This window comes from Giraffa tippelskirchi, chromosome 2 (assembly GCF_054371585.1).
Source record: "Giraffa tippelskirchi isolate mGirTip1 chromosome 2, T2T-mGirTip1v1.2.pri, whole genome shotgun sequence".
NCBI lineage: Eukaryota > Metazoa > Chordata > Mammalia > Artiodactyla > Giraffidae > Giraffa > Giraffa tippelskirchi.
The window spans coordinates 21,019,937-21,042,877 of NC_137276.1; the positions used below are offsets into that span (position 1 = coordinate 21,019,937).

Below are 22,941 nucleotides of genomic sequence, written 5' to 3' on the forward strand. Positions count from 1 at the left end.
AGCTTTGGTCAGCTATGTCTTTCTGGCTTGTTGACCACTTAGGTCATGTCTAGACATTCTTACCCCAGCCCTCATCTGCTGTTAATTCCACCTCTCTTCAGAGAAACTCTAGGTAAACCCCTGGGGGCCCACGTGCCTCCTTCCAGGCTTCCCCAGGTTGGGAGCAGGCACTCTTCAAGAGTGTCCCTGTGTGCCAGAGCCAGGCCGGATCAAGGTCAGCTGTTCTTCTCTGCCAGCCCCTCATTCCAGTCCTCACTGTGTGTCAAGTGGGAAAGCCCCAAGCCAAGGGGACCTCCTTGTCCCTCGAGTGTCCACTCCGTGTCTTCCCTCTTGTGTACTGTGTCCTCTTGTGTACTGTGATTGTTAGCACAAGGGCTTAGTTTTCCCAGCCTCTCAGATGCTTCACCACTCAGGAAGGAGACAGGAGTGTCATCTCTCCTCTTGTGTCTGTGCAGCGCTCTCAAGTTTCTGGTGAGCTGTGTGGAACATGTACTTACTATTCCTCATAACAGAACTTGGAGAAGGGTGGGAACCCACTCCCCCATCTTGGCCTTTTTTTTTTTTTTCAGTCTTGCACTCAATATTTGCTGGGTTAATAAACAAAGGACTCTACAGTTCATCAGTGATGCTGGTGGCCATTTTCTTCTGTGTCCTTAGTGCTATCTGGTCAATGTTCCTTTGTGTTTTGGGGATCGAACATTTGCTTGCCGTGGCAGTCAACCATCTGAAACGACCCATTGTAGAAGTGAGGACGGAGGCTGAGAGAGCAGGGGCGATGCGTCACAGAGCACGTAACTGGGCCTGCTGGAGGGCAGCTGTGGCTCAGAGATCACAGAGCTCCTTCCTGCCACCATTGTGATTCTCTGTGGCCCTTCCAGCACCTCTGTGGGTCGTGGTCTTGTGACTGGCCTGAGGGTGCAATTATGACTGCCTTGGTGAAAGGGGAGGCTTTCTTCCACATGGCAGGAATGAAACCTGGGAGCCAGTTTTTCCCCTGTGTTGTGTTGACTGACCCCAAATGCCCTCGGGTCCAGCCAGTGCCCTCTATCCTGAGCATTCTGGCTGCACCACTGGGGATCTTAATTTTCCCACCTGGGATCAAACCTGAGCCGCCTCCATTTGAAGCACAGAATCTTAGCCTCTGGACCACTGGGGAAGTCCCTATCCTAAGCATTCTTAACCCTGCCAGGTCCTTTAGCTCAGGAACAACCTGCTGACAGGAGAAGGAACAGCCGCTCTGGGCTCAAGCAGATCAGACAGATCCTGGCCCTGCTGCTGACCTGTTAGTTACTTAAAGATTCTGTCTTTGAACCTCAATTTTCTAATTTGCTATTGGTCTTATCCTGTAGAGTCATTTTGAGGATGGAAGATGATGTGTTTAGTGGGGCAGTGTGGCATAGGGTTTGAGTTGAGGCTCTGGAGTTGACTGCCCAGGTTCAAATCCTGACTCTGCTACTTTTGAGCTGTGTGATTTTGGACAAGTTCCTCGAGTCTCTGTGCCTCACTGGCACAAAAGTACACACTGTGGCCTTGTACCCTCTCCCCAGGAATGGAACCTCTTACTTTTTTCTCCCTGATCCCATTCCATTCAGAGGCTGGGGAGGACCTGGATTTGAACATTACGTTTTATTCTGCTGAAGCCTTCTGGGTTGGAGGAAGCATTTGTTCCCTAACAGGAAGGGACAGGGTCTGCGTGGGAGAGATTGGTGACACTGCCTTGGATGGGGGATACAGACAGGAAGTTCAGAAATAAGCTGATAGCTAAAGAGAGTTAAGTTAGAGAGTTATTGGCACATAAAACAGAAATTCAGCCTTTTCAGAAAAATAACAGATGCCTAAATGTCAGTGGCAAGGAAGGGAGAAGGCTATCAGATTGTTTTTGAGTAAGATCTCAGCGAGGAAAGAGCAGTTTTGATCTATTTCTCTTGCTTTGTTTTCCAGGGGAAAAAATTGAGGCTCAAGGGAGCAGCCCTTTTAGCCCTTAATTAATTAGGGTCATCTATAGCGTGCACTAATTTTTTTTTTTTTTAATGTTCAGCTTGCCTTTTCGGTTAGATTGTCAGTTCCTTGAAGGCAGGTGCCCAGCTTTTGCCAGCCTCTGTGGTCCTGCTGGGCTGTGACTGATCAAGGTCCACTTCCTTGACCTCTCTGTTTTCCAGAGTGAGTACATTGCTCCGTGTGATTGTCGGCGCGCCTTTGTCTCTGGATTTGATGGCTCTGCAGGTGAGTCACTAAATTCTCTCTTTGTTCTTGTGGCACTTGTGTTCACCTCCTTAAAATAACTGGACCCAGTTTCAGTCTGTGCTACAGAACCAAAAAGAAAATGCAGACCAGACGTCCCCATTGACTCTCTGCAGAGGGGGCATGGTCCCTGTGCCTGCAGCTCCTAAGCTTACGTTTTAGTGACTCTCTTCTCTCATGTGTTAATGATGCTTCTTTTTAATGACTCTTTGCTTTTCAAGTCAAAAAATTTTATTTTAAAAACAGTTTTGTGGGACTTCCGTGGTTATCTAGTGGAAAAGAATTTGCCTTCCAAAGCAGGAGATGCGTGTTTGATCCCTGGTGGGAAAACTAAAATCCCACGTGCCTGGGGCAGCCAAACCCTCCTGCTACAACTAGGGAAGCCTGCAGGCTCTTGAGCCTGCCTGCCACAATGAAGACCCAGTACAGCCAAAAAAAATATTGTTGAACTTTTTATTAAATATAACATACACACAGATAAGTATATCATGAATACTCCTGTGTAACTGGCACTGCAGATAAGAAATGGGACATGAATGGCATCCTCAGGACCCCTTCCTTAGCTTTCTGGTCCCCTGTAACTTTTGGTTTCTCCCTTTTCCCTTTCAACTCGAATAATAAAGATTAATGTTGAGCTACACTGGCGCCCCGCATTAATTTTCCAAGAGCTGTTGCACCCTTGAGTTTCAGGGTGGGTTTCCCCTTCAGGCTCCCATCCTCTTAAGTGGCTAGGCTTGACGGGAGCCCCTCTCCTCATAATTAGCACACTGCTTCCATTGATGTAGGTGCATGTGTTGGTTGGCACATTCCAAGTTGTTTAGGCTGACACCTGTGCTGAAAGCCCTGAGTTCTGGGCCTGTGGGAGCTGAGAGCAGGCAGAGGTGGAGGCATAAACTCCCTGCGTCTCCCTGAATGCTCACAGCGCCCAGGCGGTCTCTCTTGGGAAAGGCAAAACACCTCCCTTGGGGTGTCTGTTGGAGCAGGTGACTGTGATTGCTGAGCAGGAACCATTTCCACCTCAGTCCTGTTGACTAGAAGCCCCTGTGGCCCTCTGTCCACAGACCTCTGTCCTCCTGGCTTTGACTCACGTTATGCACATGGGGTCCTTTCTACTGGTCCTATGGGACCAGTACCCAGGCTGCCTCCAGACTGCTGCTTTCAGCGGTCGGCCCACAGCTGGTTGTCAGTGGTGCTGTCTTCTCTTGCCTGGAGGTTTCCTTGGAGTCAGAGGCCCACCTGCCCCGCCAAAGCGGTGGTGGGTGGTGGGTCCACACGGAGTCTGGTGTCTCTCGCCGTGCTCACCTGCCTGCTGCCATTTTGTGCAGCTTCTAGGTGTTTGTCAGGAACCTCTCTCATTCCTTTGCTCCTGTACTCCAGGCACAGCCATCGTCACAGAAGAACATGCGGCCATGTGGACTGACGGGCGCTACTTTCTCCAGGCCGCCAAGCAGATGGACAGCAACTGGACGCTCATGAAGATGGGTGCGTAGAGGCACAGCTGTCTCGAGTTCAGCTGGCCGGCTCGGGAGGAGACCCTCGAGTTCCTCAGGGTCTCTGGATCTTAATCCTTTTATGGGGTCAGGGACCCTTTTTAGAATCCAAGGTGTCTTAGTAACAAACTACCATAGACTGGGTGGCTCAAACAACAGAAATTTAGAGAATGCATACGTGTTTATGTATGGCTGAGTACCTTCGCTGTTCACCTGAAGCTACCAAAACATTGTTAATCGGCTGTTGTTGTTCAGTTGCCCAGTCGTACCCAACTCTTTGTGACCCCATGGACTGCAGCTGTACCCCAATACAAAATAAAAAGTCTAAAGTTTTGGGGGGAAAATTTTTTTTTTCCAACAGAAATTTATTTTTTCATGGCTGGTGGCTGGAAATCTAAAAGTCTAAAGTTTTGGGGGAAAATTTTTTTTTTCCAACAGAAATTTATTTTTTCATGGCTGGTGGCTGGAAATCTGAAATCAGGGGTGCCAGTGTGGTCAGGATCCGGTGAGAGCTGTCTTCCTGGCGTGCAGACAGCCATCTTCTCGCTTATCTTTACATGGTTCTTTCTCTCTCTTCCTCCTCTTAGAAGGCTACCAATCCTACTGGATTAGAATTCTACCCTATGACTTCATTTAACCTTCAGTATCTCCTAAGCCCGTGTCTCCAAACATAGGTCACATTGTGAGGTAGGGCTTCAGTGTATGAAGTTTGAGGGAACACATTACAGTTGATGGTACAAGGAAGAACAAGAAAGTGACAGGCTTCTATATACAAACCATCATGCACTCAATTTTGGAAGATCCTGGCTTAGAACCCTTGTTTCAGTGAGGAGTAGCTGAGGCCCAGGGAGGACCCTGTGCCTTTGACTCACATCCTGGGGGCCTTCCCACTGCTCTCTGCTGCCTCATGATTTCAAATGAGGTGACGGTAAGGGGTCCCTGGAAGCCGAGCTAGGAAGCCCCCCCTCTGAGGATCCTGACTCGCTTCTGGCAGTTCAGCCACAGGGAGAGAGCATGGGTCTGCAGCTCTCCTGGGCAAGTTACTTCATCTTCAGTTCCTCATCTGTAAGGTGGAATGATAATAGTACCATAAAATGGTGAGGATTAAAGAAGTAATATATGGAAAGCATGGAGCTCAGTGTTTATTGGATAATGATAATGTGTGTGTGTGTGTACACGGGTTTTTCATTTAATTGTGTGCTGTGTTTTTCCTTGTCATCAGAGTAGTCTTTCGAAACATGATTTCAGTGATTGTACAAAGGTACAGCCTGCTGCACTTTGAACTTGGACAATCGAAGGAGGGGAAAGCAGCTGCCAGGGCTGAGTGAGGAAGAGGAGAAAAGGCCAAATCCGTGATGTTTCTTGTTTGTTGTTGGAAGTTATGAGGAAATCGGGTTGTTACCAGACTCACAGTTCAGGGAACAGAGGGATGTTGATACTGAGTTGAGTTGACCCCAGAATCTATTACTGAGGGTGTGTGTGTGTGTGTGTGTGTGTGTGCGCGCACGCACGTGCATGCTCCACACACTCTCCATATACATGTATCAATGTTTGGCTTAGAGAGGAATTAAGAATGTTTTTATCCTGGCAATGGATTTATTTTAAACTTGGGTTTCTCAAAATTCTTTTAAAACATAGAAACATCAACACTACAGGTTGGTGTTGTCCCAATTGTGTTCTCTCTCACACACACAAACACAGGCCTTTGGGATTGTGGGGCTGTTAGAAGTGGATAGGCCTCTAGGCCTTTGTACTTTCTGATTACATGCCTCTCTGTTGCTGGTTCATGCGCCCTTAGCATATATGTATATTTGTTTATATGTTAGATGCATGTGCTATGTCCATGTGTATTTCAGATACAAGCAAAGTTTACTATCTTATTTCTTAAGAAGAAGTACAAATGGAAGTTCTGATACTTTCTGCTTGCACCCCAGGGGCTCATTTAGTGTGCTCCTGGGATGTGAGCATCTCTCTTTGGGGCCTAAACTACAGCTGTTAGATGTATATCAGTGCTTTGGGGGTCAGAGTGTCAGGGGAGGGAATACTATCTGCCTCTGCCAGCAGCCCACCTCCTCACTGGCTCTCCTGTGTAGGGAGGTTCTGGTGGGTGTGGCTGGGGAGTGATTCATCCCTGGGGTTTTGCCCAACATCTGTCTGCTAGGAGATGACGTGACTTCACCCTGTGAAAGTTATACTAGGGGAATTCAAGAAACTTCCTTAATAATTGGCTTGTTAAGCGGTTGGAGGAAAAAAATAGGAAAGAATCAGATAGGAAAATCACTCAGTGACAGTTTCTAGGCAGGCTTTTAGAACTGAGATTCATGAGCTCATTTCTTTATAAGACTTTGAACGTCCCTTCTGTGGTTATGTGGTTATCAGTACTCAGGGAAGGTAGTAAAAATCAGTACTATTTTGGAATATGTGAACTTTCACTCTTTGATATTTTACCGAAATGTTTCTTAATTGTTTAGCAAAAATCTGTTGAAAAAGTATACATCTGAAATGTACAAGATACTGGGTTGGATTAAAGAAAAACTGGGATATCAAAAGCAATTTTAGTTCCTTTTGTGAAGCTTACTTGGTGTCCTATGACTAGTCTTTTAGAAACAGAAAGGGCTGTGTACTCTTGGTAATTGGGAAGCCCAGGGAGCCAGTTAAAGACACGATGTTGGGTTCCTGTGTGTTCCTCCTACAGTCTTTGAATAGGTTTCTGTTGCTGAGACTTGAGCTCAGCCCTCCAGTCAGGGCTGATTGCCTGGCAGGGCCTTTCCTCTGCAATGATGCCCTCCAGTTGAGGCGAGAGCCCTGAGTGTGTGTTTGCCTTACCTGGGTGGGACGTAAGGGAGACTCTGAGCTTCTGCCTGTATCATCTCACCACTCATGCTCTCATCAACATTAGTGGGCAAGTCACCGAAGGCCGATGAGACGATCTTCAGGATGATATCGTGCACCTGTGTTGCAATGATTCCCTGGATGCCTTTTACCAGGGGTCTAGGGAAAATCCTGCTTCTTCTTCTTCTGTTTCACCCTCCCCTTACATACCATCTTACTTTATACTTTCCTTTTATAGCATCTAACCCTTCTTCTAGCCTTCCAGGATGAAGAGAAGTTCAGATTTTCCAAGTGCTGTAAATCCTTTTTAAAGAAGGTGCTTGATAAAGACCCTATTCTCATGCTATTGGTGAATTGCACCCTTCTGGGTAGGATAGTGAGCTCAGGCTTCCTGGGAATTGTTTCTCATCAGTTCTTTCCTCTGTAGGTCTGAAGGACACACCAACTCAGGAAGACTGGCTGGTGAGTGTACTTCCTGAAGGATCCAGGGTTGGTGTAGACCCACTGATCATTCCTACAGGTGAGTAAGCCGAGGCCCTGCCAGCTTGGGTGAGGACTGGGGTTCTAGATGCCTCCCCACCCTCCTCATTTGCTTGTGGGTGGTGGAACCTTTGGGGGCTCAGCATGACATGAGGTCACAGCGGAGGTCAGGGTAAGGAGAAGAGTTGGCAGAGGGCCGCAGGATCGCCTATCAGAAGGTGCCAGGCTCTCAGAGCCCTGCTGCCTGTAGAGGGTGTTCAGTTCACAGCTAGACCACCAGTGTTTCTCCTCAGATTACTGGAAGAAGATGGCCAAGGTTCTGAGAAGTGCTGGCCACCACCTCATTCCTGTCAAGGACAACCTTGTGGACAAGATCTGGACAGATCGCCCCGAGCGTCCCTGCAAACCACTCATCACACTGGGCCTGGATTACACAGGTCAGAACCACGGCTGCACCCAGCAGGCCCTGGCTATCGTCCCCTCCACCTGAATGGAAGTCCTCTGGAGCCAGGTCATTGAGCCAATGGGAGGATTTGGTCCTGCTCTGGCACACGGGGCATTGGGTGCAGCAGGAGTTCAGTTTGTTTCCACTGTTGGCATCTGCTTGGGCATAGTTTACTCTCGCAGAGCTCTTCTGGGCAGACCCATGGGTGCTGCTGAGATGGCTTTTTTCCTACCACTCAGTTGCTCACTGCCCCTCTAACACGTCTGATATTGGACACAGAGTCTAGAGGTTTCTAGATTCCATGTCCTTTTCTTCTGCCAGCACTTGTAGGTTTACCTTCCCAGGCCCCCTGCCCTCTATCTGTCCTCTGCCGTAGAGGCTTTGGGGAGTGGGTGGGTTTCTTTGGCTTGCATGATAGTGGTGAGTGAGGAGCAAGTTCTGTGAACAGTCTGTGGGAGATGAAAGTGTGGATTTATGGAAGAGTGAGGAGTGCCGAGGGAAAGGCCTGGAGGTGGGGCAGAGGGGAGTGAATCTTGCTGTAGAAACAGCAGAGGAGAGGTGGAGCAGGGATGTCTGGAATGCAGGCACATTGCCCAGAGGGGTCCTGGGAAGAAAGCATTACAACCCAGACTCTCAGCCAAGTTTTAAGCAGAATTCCCGAGCTGATCTTCACAGCAGCATTTGGTTGTGGGGACACCCCTAGCTTGCTTCCTTGTGACACTCTCACCAGAGGGTATTGCAGACTGGGGAGGTGGATGGGCCCAGTGAGGGGCCCTGGGTCAGCTAAACATTGTCCATCAGCATGCTTTGGATTCTGTTGGACTGAAAGAGAGGCTCTGACCTGTTCTTTACAGAGCAGGGAGAGCAGGTTTGGCTGGTGAGACTTCGGGTCAATGGACACTTGAGTGCCTACCATGTGCAGGGCACTGCCAGGTGCTGTGTGCACGAGACAGATGCCTGCCCCGTTCACAGGTGGCTGTACCGTGCGGTACAGGTGCTGTCTCATGTCAGGTGGTGGTGAGCTTCTCTGGGGTGAGTGTCTCTGGGGCCCGCAGGAGTAGCAGGGAGTCGCCGGCTGTGTCTGACAGTGCATGTGTGGTTTGGAAGTGTTAGTCACACTGAAACAGGCTGTGGAGAGTTCCTAGATCTTAGCACTGAAAGGCTAAGCTCTAGAAATGTAAGGTAGAGGGTGATATTTGCCTGACCTCTAAAGATTCGGTGAGTTCTCTCTTCTGATTAGTGTCTTCTCAAAGCTCCCTGTGCTTCCTCTATGGCAGCAGTCTTTATGCAGAAGTGTAACTAATTGCTGGTTTAATTGTCTGTCTTCCCTTCCATGTAAGCCCCATGAGGGCAGGGACTGCGTGTAGCTCAGAACTGTAACTGCAGTGACCAGCATAGCATCTGCAGATATTGACACCTGGGCAGGAGAGATGTTTCATAGACATTTGTTGGATGAACAGATGGATTAATTTTGTTGTGAGGCAGTCTGGGCTCTGGACAGTCAACTAGCTTAGACGGAGTCACTTCTCTTGTATGGGATTGGTATCCAGGGATTCTGTCTGCTCAGATAACATGCTCCCTGGGATGTGGTGCTGGTTAAGAATGTTTGGAATGGGTTTTTTCACTTGGCTCTCACCGGTCCCTGGGACCAGACCAGGGGCTGGAGTGGCAACTATGTTTGTTTCTTGCAGGCATCTCCTGGAAGGACAAGGTTGCAGACCTTCGGTTGAAAATGGCTGAGAGGAACGTCGTGTGGTTTGTGGTCACTGCCCTGGATGAGATTGCGTGTGAGTGCTCTGGTTTCATTGCTGGGATGTGTTACCCAGTCTGTTAGTTGGTTCTCTGGGAATCTGTGTGTTCACAGAATTCAATTTTCTGTGTGGTCAGAGAATAAGCAAAAGACCGTCACCAGTGGGTATATGGCATGCCAAGTGGGATGGAGAAGGGATTATTGGATGGAGAATTACAGGGAGTTGGGGAGGAGATTGTGGTTGGTCTGGGGCAGTATTACAGCCAGGCACTGATGTTAAATCTGTGGTGGTATCCCCCTCTGGCCTGTCTACTCAGTACTGTGACACCTCCGAGGAGGGGTGCTTTCTCCAAACTTTTTGTGTCTGTCAACATTCGTTTGTCTCTATAGGTATGGAAGTGAGCTCATAGGAGATATTTTTGTCTTTATGCTCCTGTATTTCCCAGATTCTTCACAATGAGGATGTTCTAGAAATATTTCTACTTCAGAAAACTCAGCAGCTGAAAGTTCACCAAACCTTTTGGTACAATAGCAGTTTTTTAATCTTTAGATCTTAAACTATCCTCATGGAATCGTTCAATGCCTTCTAGAACCTGAATGAATAAGGTTGAACCTTCTTTTTCTGTTTTCTGACTGGATTTGACCCAAGGTACCTGAGAAGAGGCACTGCCTTATCTTTTTATTTTCTCACTAGAGAAAGATGGCTTACTGCACAATCTCTAATCCCTAGCCCCCAAACTTTGTCACGTCCATCAGTGATTTATATCCCTAATTAACTTATTAACATCAACATCAGAGAAAATAACATATGAAGCTAATTTCTCCCTTTGATTATTTAAATACCCCCCGTTTTCATTGTGGAAAATCTGGGTAGTGCAGAGCAAGTAGAAGGAAAAAAAAAAGTCACCTATAATCTTCTTGCACAGAATCAGTTAACATTTCTGTGCATATATAATTTTGTAACTTGATTTTTTCCACTGTATTTACTCTAAGCATGTATAAACATAATTTTAAGAGAATATTAAATATCCCATCATACGGTTATAGTGCAATTTACTTAACCATTCCTCTCAGGATGACCTTTGAGTTATTTCCACTTTTTCTCATGATTGTATTACAGGACTGCCATCAAAGTCTTGGTGCATCACAATCTGTGTCTTAGTTTCTGATAATTTTCTTTCAGCTTTTGGTTGACTTTGGAGGTGGTGTTATGGGCTGGAGGGTGTGTGCATGGTAGGGTGTGTTTGACTGTATTGCCATGTACCTGCCAGAGAGGTTGCACAGCATGTATGAATACACCCCTCTTGCCACACTCTCACTGACTCCAGGTACTACCATTTAAAAAGAATGCTAGTTGGGTTTGATGGGTAAAACATGTTGCCTCCATGCTGTACTTGAAGAAGCCATGGTTTTAAAATAGAGGCAGTGCGTTTTATACCAGGGTCTTTTTTGCACTCTGATTCTCAGGAGAGCAAGTGTTAGGCTGCAGGAGGCCCTGGGACGAGAGCTGGGCTCAGCACCGGTCCCTCTAGTTTCTCCAGCACGCAGTGACCTCACCAGGGCCCTGACACTGGCCAGGCAGGTCCTCCACCCAGCCGAGGTTCCGGGTGGGCCGCCGGCTCGGGTTTCATTCATGGGCCTGGAGCCCCACTGACTCACTGCTTTTGTTCCTCTGCTGGGAAGCTCCACCTCCCTGGGGCTCCTGACCCTCACACTGAGGGCCTCATCTGGCCTCCCTGGTGGGTGAGTCTCCGTTTTTCTACCCTCAGTCTCTTGCCTCAGAAGGGAGCGAGTGCTTGGCTCCCGCCCCTGTACTTGGGAGTGCCAGAGGTTTTTCTGCGGCAAGACCAGGCCTGGCGGGTCACCGCCGGGTGGACCATTTCAACTCTTTGTCTGGAGGGCAATTCTCGGGTGTTCTGACTAATAACTCTTTCCATTCCCTTCCCGGGATGGTGATGTGGCAGCGAAAGACACAGTTCTGGTGCCCTCATTTGGTGGATATGCGCAACTGCAGCTCAGAGGCGAGACAGGGAAGGGAGGCCCCTGGCCTCTCTGAGAGGTCCACCTGGCCCTTCCCGGCCAGTGGAAGCACTCTCTGCATCCTCCCAGCTGCCCCTTAACTCGCAGTCGGGCGGGTGACAGGAATTTTTTTTTTTTCCAGGGCTATTCAATCTCCGAGGATCAGACGTAGAGCACAATCCTGTATTTTTCTCCTATGCAATCTTAGGACTAGAGACGATCATGTGAGTGTTGGCCCCGCACCTGAAAGTCTTCCCCACAGCTCCTCGGAGCCCCAGTTGACCCCCCTGGCCCGGGCCCACCGGTCTTGGCCTCACGTGCTCCAGGGTCCTGCTTTTCTCCTGCCTCCCTTTCCCTTCTGCCTTCCTTAACAATAGGTATTAATTTATATCCTGCCTCTCTTATAATCCTGAAAATGATTGGTAGTACTAGAAGATAAAAAAAATAAGTGTTGAGGACATCAGAACAAAACCGGAGAGAGTGAGCTTAGTTCACAGAATTCCTGCTGCAAAGACTTGTTCAGGCCGTGCATTGGACTCCTAGCAGCCAAGGCAGAGGGGGATATGGGCTTTGTTATACAGTCCTGGGTCCACAATGCAAATAGACCTCATCATTCAGAAGGTCAGAAGTGACGCAGGAAAAACCCCTGAGTCGTGCCTTGTTGAATTATCTTTTAAACTGCTGCTTGCAGCCTTCCTGCCATTGCTCTTCTTGTTTGAGTGGCTTTCTGCATTCAGACATGTTTATTGAGTGCCTGTTAGGCGCTAGAGTCTCCACTAGATGTTGGGGTGAATGAGGCAGACAGGGTCCTAGGTTAGAGTTGGGGATTCCGATGCATAGCTGGCACTCACTTGTCAGTGGGGCAGGTATGGATGTTATTGGAGAGGCCTGACCTGATCAGAGGAGACAGTAATATTGAGACAGAGATTCAGGGTACTTGGGAGTTAGCTTGGTGAGTAGGGAGTGAGGAGGAAGAGAAACAGGTGATCTAAGCTGGGGAGCAGCATTCTCAGAGGCTTTGGGCAGGAGAGAGTGAAGTGCAGGTGAAGGACCCAGAGTAGTCCAGTGTGGTTAGAACCTGGAGTGGGAGACCCGCAGGTAGGCAGGGCCACATAAGCAAGGCCTTGTGAGTCAGCTTCAGGAGCTTGGGCCCTTGTCCTGAGGATGCTGTGAGTTTCCACAGGGAACCACATGGTCAGGCTTGTAAATCATAGAGAATTTATGATTGGAGTGAAATTATGGGGTGGATTATGATTACTGAAAAATGGGGTGGATAGAGAAGATCGGTGGCAGGGAGGCCAGTTAGGAGGCCGTGGCACTAATCCATGAGAGATGGTAGTGGTTAACCTTAACCCTAACCTGGGCAGCAAGTGGGCAAGGCGACAGTGAAAGCTGGAGAGGGGTGCTTAGGCCATAAGTTCAAAGATCTCCATGAAGGAGGGAAAGAGGGGCATCAAGGAGGATAGTGCCCAGGTCCTGGCTTGGGAGACAGGGTGGAAGGTAGCATGCACGGGGCAGGGAGCACAGTTTGGGGAGCAGGGTTTGGGAGGGGCATGGGGGGAAGAGAAGCTGCTTATTTGGGATGCTGGAAGGTAGAGCCTGTCTCTTGTGTGTGGGTCTGTGTTCTCATCCTCTGATTCTTGTGCCCACCTTTCCTATCACCTCTCCTCTGGCCCCTCTGCAGGCTCTTCATTGACGGTGACCGCATAGATGCCCCCATTGTGAAGGAACACCTGCTGCTTGACTTGGGCCTGGAAGCCGAGCACAGAATCCAGGTGCTTCCGTACAAGTCCATCTTGAGCGAGCTCAAGATCCTGTGTGCCAGCCTTTCCCCAAGGGAGAAGGTGTGGGTCAGTGACAAGGCCAGCTATGCTGTGAGCGAGGCCATCCCCAAGGTTGGTAGCCCCGGAGCCGATCAAAACCTGCCACTCTGGCCACCAGGCCCTTCCCATTCCTGGCATCAGGCGGCTTCTCTCTGAAGCAGAGGTTGGTTGTTCAGGCAGGTTTCCAGGACTGGGTGTCATATCAGAGGTGTCGTCCCCCCAATGAGCCCTTTGGGCTCTTAGAACCCAGTGAGTCCTGTGTTTTCCAAAATGTGGCATGAAAGATGATTTTAGGTGGTACACATTCATACTTAGGTTTATTTAAATGTATCTATCTTAAAAGCATTTTAACAGATTTAGAGAATCAACCAGTGGTTACCAATGGGGAGAGGGAAAGGAGGTGGGGCAAGATTGGGGTACCAGATTCAGAGGTACAAACTACTATGTATAAAAAAAACGAGCTACAAGGATATATTGTACAGCACAGGGAATTTAGCCAATATTTTATAATAACTTTAAATGGAGTTTGACCTTTAAAAATTGTGAATCACTGTGTTATACATCTAAGACATATAATATATTGTATATCAACTATACTTCAATTAAAAAAAGCATTTTAAGTGTGTAGTTGAAAAAAATATAATTAGCATACGAGACCATGTATTATAAAAATTATTTCTTAAGAGAGAGTTGATTTCAATAGACTGTTGATTCAAAGATCATCTAAAGAAGAGTCTTAAATAAATAAGGGTCCAGTGAGTAGGCAACCCAGGTAAGCCCTGTGCAGATGGTATGAGAGTGTCTGAAGTTTGGGAAACACTACTCTATATATCTGCCTCCCCCACCATATTTTATAGTTAAGGAGACCTGAGGTCCAGGGAGGCTTAGAGAGTTGGGGATTTATCAAAGGTCAAATGATAGTGATAGTGATGCCCTTGACTGAACCCTTGCTGGGTGGTGCTAAGCAGCTGACATGTGCCCCCTCATTTTCACTGAGGCCTGGGGCAGGAGTCCATGCCGCCTTAGTTGAGCCTTTTTGATTGTCCTACTCTGGGCCTCTGGCTGCGGAGTGGCCTTTGGCAAAGCCAGCAATATCCTGTCTTCTCCACTAAGCAGGGGCCATCCTGGGAGGAGTCCAGCCCTGGCCTTCTAGTCCTGTTTTCCCATTGCACCCCTGTCACTATCACACTGTGTGATGGAGTTACTCAGAGCTTTACTTCCATGAGGGTCATGCCTGCCTTTGTTTCATGAGGGACAGGTATGCAAGAGAGAGAGAGAGAGAACAAGGAGTGTGGAGAGAGGAGAGCCCTTTGAGAAGCTCTGTGCAAGTTGATACAAAATTACTCCCTACTCCCTGTAACACAGGGCTGGATTCTGACTTGCTCTCAGTTGGGAAGGCTCTTCCCCAGCCCTTTAGGACCGGACTGTTAATGGTAGCTTATCCCTGAGCATGAGGTGGGAAGGAACAGGAGCTCCCTGCCCCCTCATCGGTCACATGCATCCCCAGACAGTGGGAAAAGGCCTTCTTTGTGCAGCCAGAAAGGGGTTATTTCGGTCAAGCTTTGATCCGTTAGTGAACCCTGACCATGACCATGAAGGTTTGAAAAGCAGCATCTTGCTGCTGGCTGGCAGCCAGCTGTCTCAGAGAGCTAAGGGGGTGGGGGAGAGACGAGAAATAGCTTGTTTGATGTACTTTATCTTTTTGGATGTGCTCAAGCCCCTTTCACCAGTGCTCAGAGTCACCACCCAAAAAGGGCAGGTCTTTGGGCCCCAGGGGACAGCAGGGAGGGTCTGAGTGGGAGCTCTCTGTGATTTGTCTAAAGTGAGGAGTCCTGGCTGGAGGGGTGATCTTGGTCTGGGGTGAGTGATTCCCACACTACTGCCTCCTGCCCCAGGATCATCGCTGCTGTATGCCTTACACCCCCATCTGCATCGCCAAAGCTGTGAAGAATTCTGCTGAATCAGAAGGCATGAGGCGAGCTCATGTGAGTAAAGCAGCCTGTGCAGAAGAGGGGGTGTGTGGTGGTCAGAAGGCCCAGCTCCCTTACCTGCTGTGTGGCTTTGACCCTGGCGCAGGTGGGAACCTCTCTGAGCCTTCCAGAGTTCATGAGAGAATGAAATAAAATACTGGATGGGTCCTGGGAATCGCCGGCATGGAAAGGCCTGACTCCTGGTGGTGTGTGGCCCTCTAGGTGTAGCCCTCTCAGTGCCACATTAGGGCTGGGCCTTGGATCTACCCATCTGATTTTCAGTCGTAACTTAAAAAAATGTCTCTATTATTTGCACAGATTAAAGATGCCGTTGCCTTATGTGAACTCTTTAACTGGCTGGAAAAAGAGGTTGGTTCTCAGTCTTTGTTTAACACGTGGACATAGATTATTCAGAAATGATCTACATGTGATTCTAACTGTGACTCTGGTTGACCATGAGGTCTAAGATCTTGATCTAATTTTAGTACTCTCTTTTAAGAGTTCTTTGTGGAAATTTGTTGTGTGTTTATTTAAAACTGTAGTAAATAGTAACAAAGATAAAGAAAGAAATTCCTTAACAGAATGGATCCTTTCTGGGTTAAGGAATTGTCTTGTAATGAAGTGGACTTTCATTATAAGGAAAAATGACTTACAGGCAAGCTGACTGTATTAAGAGAAAAAAGATCTTTGTGTATATTCTGAACTTTAAGCCATAAAACTTTTTATATTAAATCAATTCTTGGTCATTAGTTTCTTGCCGTTTCACTCCTTGTAGCTGATAGGAAGGTGATTCCTGTGTGCTCTTATTAAATGGTATCATAGTCCCTTTAAATATTATCAAAAATATCAATATATTTTTGATATTTTTATCAAATATTATAAAAAATATCAAAGCAACTCTTTGAAAGTAGCTTACATTGGGAGAAGAAAATAGCTTGATTCCCACAAATTTTTCCCCTCTGGCAATTGTTCATCTGTGTATGTCATTTTTTTTTTCTCAGCATAGGTCATTTTTACATGTCTCTCACTGTAACGCTATCATTTTGTATTCTGTTTTATTCACTTAGTATCATAGTGTATTTCCCATTTTCTTTGAGATTTTAAAAAAATGATCCAAATGGAGACTGTGTTTAGTGGCTAGGCTGTTTTATATATCCATTCCTCTTATTTTCAAATGTTAAGAGTGTTTTTTGAATTTTTTTTTTTTTTTTGCAATTACCAAGCACCTTGTAATAATATCTTTGCATTTATCTTTATTTAGGATCTTTTTCTTAGGATGTTATAAGTGGGAATGCTTTTGAATTTTTAAATTTAGGTGTATTAAATTTGGGGAAGTTTTAGGATATAATACTGAGGTAAATAGTTGAGTGAAAAATTAAATGGATAGAAGTCCTTTTACTTTTAGATAGCTTTGGTAGGAGCCTTTGGGAATTCCCTCCTTGTTGAAGATGAGACGTAAGCTGTGTCCTATAGGTTGGACAGTTGGAACATGGGGATTGAGGAAAAAGTAAGCTTTTAATGTACTCCCTATAACAGAGAAGCCTAGCAGCCTACAGTCTGTGGGGTCACAAGGAGTCAGACACGACCAAGCGACTAACACTTTTCATACTATATGGGAGACCCATGAATTTATCACACCCCAGTGGTTTATAAGCAACTTCCTCGTAGGTACCCAAAGGAGGTGTGACAGAGATCTCAGCTGCCAACAAAGCTGAGGAATTCCGCAGGTAAGGATCACTCTGGGGGGTCCCTGTGAGTCTTGTGCTCCTGTCCTTGGCAAATTCAACGAAGCTGGGTGGGGCCCTGGTTCCTGGCACAGTGAGAACCTTGAGGCCGCTCTGCTCTTTGTGTGTCTTTCTGTTCCAGGCAGCAGGCCGACTTTGTGGACCTGAGCTTCCCAACCATTTCCAGTACGGGACCCAATGGCGCCATCATTCACTACGCGTAAGGCATGCGGAAGAGCACGCTGCCTGGCTTTGCTGCTGCTTCTGCACAGGAGCCTGAGCAGGGGAGAGACATTGTTTTATCAAAGGCCCTGGCACCCACCTCCATGTGTCTGTTGAGATTGTTCTTATGTGTGAAATAAGATCTTTGAGGTCTTGTCTCTCAGTCCAAAGCCTCTGCCTTTTGGGAGCGACTCTGGCACCGATGTTGCCCATCAACATTATCCATGATGTAGTCAAACGGGTCATCCCTCTTTCCTTCTGAGACTGCAGTATCTGTCATCATAATCCCTGAATCTTAATAGTTAGAAGTTTTAGTGTTTTTCTTTTCTGACGGTGGCAGCCTTCTTGACGCACTAGTCCAAACATCTTGTGAGCTCCATGACCTCCATACCAAACAAACTTACCACTAGGTTGTGGAGCACCCTGTTATGTTTAAGGAGATAATCTGTACCCTCTCTTTCCTCCCCAGCCTATGGGGATTTGTACTACATGAGCCCATGGACCCACAGAGCCAAGCTTCCTTCCACTGTGAGACCAGGAGGGCACTGATGAATTTGGGAGAGCTAGACCCACCTGTGGAGGTGGTGGGAAATGGAACTAGGCTTCTTGCATGGGCTCCAGCTTCAGCTTTGCCTGGCTCACATGGTTTTGCCTCGTGTTGGGTATCTTGAGTTCTTTGCTTCCCATCTGTGACGTGCATCGTGATGGAGCAAGCACTCTGGCTGTCTCACTGTGCTGTACTTGGGCACAAGTCCCCCCTCCACCCTTTTTACTAATTGCTTTTAGAGTTTTTAGTCTTGGGACAAATTTTGAGGCTACTGTGTGGGAGATAGTCATGGATGTGACTGTACAGTTCTCTCATATTAATGCTTCTGTTCCAACATTAAACTTTCAAAAGGACTTGAGTTCTTGTCTTATATTTAGCACAGGTGATGAATTTCCTGGCTGGATATGACCCTAGAACTTAAAAAAAAAAATTTCAGTCCAAGTGGGGATAATCTCACTTTTCCTTTGTGTTTCTTCATTGTGGCTGTTGGAAGCCTGTTGATAAGTAGGGTGCTGGGCCCATATCTGGTGGTCTTTTCTAGTCACTGGGATCGAGTGCCTACTGGTCCCCTTACTGCCTGTGGAGGAAGGAGAACCTCTGTGAGACCCTCTCTGCACTGCAGGGTGGTGGCTTGGAATGCTCACGTCCTGTCTAGCTTTTCCCAGTGCAGCGTATTGTCTGGAAGGCGATACGGAAGAATCAGACTACTTTAAAAACTACCTCACGTTCATTTGAAAATAGTGCTCTAGTATAAGAGCATCATGATCTACTGCTTTTCCCAGCAAAAGTCCCTTTAGTTTTTCTCCCAAAGTGAGACACTCGCCTTCTGCCCATCTGGTGGTCTAGGAAGCAAGTGGGGAGGCTCCTGGTGGGGTTAGGACTGAGGGAGGAAAGTGGAGGCTTGAGGCAGGGGACTGAACCGTCCCCCACTCCCCAAATAAAGACAAATGAGTCCAGACTGCTGTCTTCTCATTTCCCAGCTTGGTCCTCTTGCTTCTATTGATTATTATTTTTGTAGTTTTTACAGTTATCTCATGAACACTTATTTTGTTCTAGTCACAAATGGAGGTAGATATAAAGAAATACATTATTCTTCCTTCTCCTGAGCTCCTTATCTAGTTGGGGAGATAGGTTGACTAGTCTTGAGTAGAAGGTTAATATTACTTGCAATAATTAACCTATTGGGTAACTTGGGTTTGATATAATTTCAGGCTTACATAAGTTGTTAGAATAGTACAAAGAACTCTTGCATTCCCTCCTCCCAGATTCAGGAAGCATTTACATTTGTGGAATAATTAACTTGTAATTAACTTTCTTAGGCCGGTCCCTGAGACGAATAGGACCTTGTCTCTGGATGAGGTGTACCTCATTGACTCGGGTGCTCAATACAAGTAAGTGAATCGGGGCTACTGTAGAGCCTGACTCCGCTAAGTCAGGGCAGTTGAGTAGGTGGACAGGCCAGGCTCCAGCTGAGATCTCTCAGCGGGTCATCTCATTCTGAGCCAGCCACTGATGGAATTGTTCCCATGTCTTGTCCTTTTCTTCACCCCTTGTTGAAATAGCCCAGTTGTGATTCTGTTCCCACAAAAGACTGTTTGTTAGAAATGTTTAGTCCTTGGTTGGAAGCTGTTAAATGCTAAACAAATAACTGAAAGTAGGCTTTCAGAACCATTGGGAAGTCTTCTGCCCCAGCCCATAAACCACCTGTCAGCTCCTCAGCCTGCAGTGGCCTCAGGGCCTTGGGAAGTGAGGGCTTAATTTTGAAAGAATGAATGAGAAATGAGGGTCATCCCTGAGTTTCTGAATTTCTTTCTTCATGCCTTGCTGTTTTCACAGTCATCATCTAGAATAGTTTCTCAGAGAACCCAAGATTTGATTGGGTCTTGAGGTGGAACCCACGAGGAGGAGCTGGAATAGGTGTTGTCTGCATTGAGAGAGCATGAGCCAGGCCTTTTAATGCTCCATTTTCCACTGCAGCTGGGACTTTGCCTGGTGGAGAACCTTGTTATTAAATGAGCTCAGCCAAGTATGTGAAAGCCACAATCTAGCCTGGGAAGTATGGGTTGGTGTTAATAACAGCCTAGAGCTAAGAGTATTGAGATTACTTGGATAATGGTGTAACTTTGGGTCACTTCTACATTTTAGCAGGATTCTAGAAGTTATCCTTTCTCTGTTGGGGGTGGATTAGGGTGTTCTAAAAGATGCATTTGGGTATTTTTAGGTTCTAGTAAACTGCTTGCCATCCTGACAGGAGGAATTAGAGTTTGACCTTCTTTTGCCAGAAGGTTCACTTCCCTTTCATTCATAACCCCAGGAATGGTGTCTTCCATGAAACAGTTGTCACATTGTAGACTATGAGTGTGTGTGTGTCAAGGTCTGACTGAGTTCACTCCCACTGCACTGGGCCATCCTTGCTTTCACACTGTGTCTCATTTTATTTCCTATAATAACTTTATTGAAATATAATTCAACTTATTAAAGTGTACAATTGATGATTTTTAGTTTGTTCATAGAGTTGTGCAACTATCACCACCATCAATTTTAGAGTATTTTCATCACCTCCAAAAAAGAAACACTATTCCTGTTGGCAGTCACTTTCCATCTTCCCCTAGCCAGGGAACCACGAATGTACTGTAGTCTGTATGTACTTGCCTGTTCTGGACATTTCATATAAATGGAATTATATAATATTAATATATGGTGTCAGTGTCTGACTTCTGTCACTTAGCATAATGCGTTCAAGGTTCATCCACGCTGTAGCATGCATCAGTACTTCATTCCTTTTTATTGCTGAATACTGTTTCATTGTGTGTATATACTGCATTTTGTTTACTCATCAGTTGTTGGACATTTAGGTTGTTTGCATGTTTGGGATATGAAGAGTAATGCTGCCGTGAACATTAGTGTACATGTGTTTGTGTGGACATTCTCAGTTCTCTCGGGGGTTTACCTGGGGGAGTAGAAGTGCTGGGTCATAAGGTCACTCCATGTTTAAGAAACCTTTTACGAACCAGCAAACTGTTTTCCAAAGTGGCTGTACTATTTTACACGTCCACCAGTCAGTGTATGAGGGTTCAGTTTTCTCCACCTCTTCACCTGTCACGTATTTGAGGAGGAGCTTCTTTGGAGTGAACACTGACTTGTCCTTTCTTTTGGGCAGGGATGGAACCACAGACGTCACTCGCACCATGCATTTTGGAACTCCTACGGCTTATGAGAAGGTACGAGGACACTCGAGAGGCCCTCTGCTTTCTCTGACCGTTCTCTCTCGTGAAAAGGGATTGCATAAATAAGGAAAAGTTATAAGTGGGAAAGTAAAAGAGCTCATTACTGTGGAGTCAGGCTTATCTGCTTTATGACATCCATTAAACTAATTGTTGGAGAGATTTTTAAGAGCATTGTGCCTGCTAAGGTCAGGCTCAGATTCAAGTTTAAACAACTTTGGCCTTTGGGGAGGGGAGCAGGGTAGTGAATATGTGGTTTTTAAATTTTTTTTTATGAACAGTGTCTAGATTTGATTCTGAAAGCTATCCCCCTTCTTTTTTCAATTTTGGTGTTCGTATTTATAGGCTCAGCCCTCTAGGAACCCTCTGAAATGACACGCCCTGCTCGGTGTCTGGGCGGTCCAGCATACAGCTGTAAGGTAGAGAGATGTGTGCTAGGAGTCTAGACACTAGGCTTCATATCTTCTCTGATGTTCACAGGCCCCATGACCTTGATACTTGACACTCAGACCATCCATAAAAATGGGGGCAGAGTACTCACCTCCAAGTCTGGCTGGGAAGGTTCTGTGAGCCCAGCTGGTTCCTGGATCATAGCCACTGCTTGGCAAATACTGGCTGAATCTCCGAGTCTCTCTCTTTTCCCTGGGAGCTCCTTCAGGAAGCTTGTCCAGGGAGGAGGACTCTGTGGGCTGTAGCAGGGCAGATTTCCTAGTGCTGGTCCTTCGTGTCCTTCATTAGTTGGCACCAGCACCTTGGATGAGTTTGACTTGGGTCCAGATACCTTTAGTCTGGGGCTTCCTTGGTGGCTTAGACGGTAAAGAATCTGCCTGCAGTGCAGGAGACCTGGGTTCGTTCCCTGGGTCAGTAACATCCCCTGGAGAAGGGAATGGCTACCCACTCCAGCATTCTTGCTTGGAAAATTCCATGGACAGAGGAGCCATGGAGTCGCAAAGAGTCAGACACGACTGAGTGACTAGTACACATATTCCTTCCTATGCTGTGTTCAGTCTGGACCAGATTGAACAGTGTGCGGTTTAGTGCTGACTCTGCACCTTCCTGGCAAGCTGCTACCCATCCAAACAGCACTTTTCTTGTCTGGGCGGTAAGGACTAAATGCTGAGTATAGATGGTGGCGAAGCGCACAGAGGAGTAGCAAGACCGCCTGGCTCCAAGGCCAGATGCTGCCATTTATGAACTGTGTGACCTGGCATGTTAATTACTTCATTCCGCTGTAAAGTGAGGATGGCAGGAGTGCCTCCATCATCAAGTGGGGGTTAGACATACAGTGCTTAGTATTGTGCCTGGCACCGAGGAGTAGCTTGATAGTGTTAGCTAGTGTCATCAGTACTTCTTACTACTTTTTCTCAGTCTTTCTGAGGCTCTGATGGCAGAGAGTTCATTTCAAGGGAAAGACTAGTGGGGTCATCTCTTGGACAGTTCTCGTTTACTAAATCGAATTTCAAGATTTTCTAGAAAATTGGTCCCAAGGCCAAGTTTTTTTTTCCACCAGTTTTTTTCCTGTTCCCCTGATTTTCTCTATGGTATTGCTATAAAACCTTAAGAGGCAAGGTTTTCAGAACTACCTGAAAACTGCAAGATGAAAGCATCTGTGCTCATCTTGAACGTGCCTCCTGGTTTTCTTTGGCAGGAATGCTTCACATACGTTCTCAAGGGCCACATAGCTGTGAGCGCAGCTGTTTTCCCGACTGGAACCAAAGGTAGGTGGTACCTTCTGTCACATGGTGGGCTTTTTCTTGTTCAGGCATCAAGCATGTCTAAATTTGGGTGGAAACACATGTCCTCCCCTTGCCATAACAGCCCCCAGACTACACCAGGCCCAGCCTGGGCAAGTGGGGGTGCTGCTGGACTGAGCAGAGAGGACCTCCGGGGAGCCAGACTTAGGATCGGGCCCAGGGTCAGCTGTACCTCCCTCCTGACCACTTGTGTCGGGTGACCTTGGGTGGGTGCTCTCAGGAGAGGGCAGCAAGGCATGAAGGCCCCGGGGGAAGCTGGTGCAGCCTCCTGTCTGCCCCAGGTGTTGGGCCAGCGCTCCGTTTAGGACTCGTGTTGGGATTTATTTTACTGGGAGCCAGACTTGAGAACTAGACCTTGTTGTCTGAGGACTGGTGGGTGGGCCATTGCATGGGAAGTTGACAAGACCCGGGCCTCGAATC

At 47.1% G+C, this 22,941-nt stretch overlaps 1 protein-coding gene across 10 annotated transcripts in view; it reads left to right on the forward strand.

Moving 5' to 3' along the window:
- Positions 1–22,941, forward strand: part of XPNPEP1 (X-prolyl aminopeptidase 1) — a 50,121-nt gene that overhangs the window by 20,366 nt on the left and 6,814 nt on the right. For 3 of the 10 annotated variants that reach the window (XM_081541866.1, XM_081541814.1, XM_081541856.1), the window contains 14 exons: positions 2,160–2,223; positions 3,619–3,723; positions 6,991–7,083; positions 7,337–7,480; positions 9,180–9,275; positions 11,400–11,481; positions 12,942–13,152; positions 14,976–15,065; positions 15,369–15,419; positions 16,719–16,777; positions 16,917–16,994; positions 18,863–18,934; positions 20,704–20,764; positions 22,416–22,485. In XM_081541866.1, the coding sequence (XP_081397992.1) occupies positions 2,160–2,223; positions 3,619–3,723; positions 6,991–7,083; positions 7,337–7,480; positions 9,180–9,275; positions 11,400–11,481; positions 12,942–13,152; positions 14,976–15,065; positions 15,369–15,419; positions 16,719–16,777; positions 16,917–16,994; positions 18,863–18,934; positions 20,704–20,764; positions 22,416–22,485 (1,276 nt within the window). Of the gene's footprint in view, positions 1–2,159; positions 2,224–3,584; positions 3,724–6,990; positions 7,084–7,336; positions 7,481–9,179; positions 9,276–11,399; positions 11,482–12,941; positions 13,153–14,975; positions 15,066–15,368; positions 15,420–16,718; positions 16,778–16,916; positions 16,995–18,862; positions 18,935–20,703; positions 20,765–22,415; positions 22,486–22,941 lie in introns of all 10 variants that reach the window. The other 7 variants (XM_081541898.1, XM_081541846.1, XM_081541888.1 and 4 more) reach the window with 4 other exon arrangements.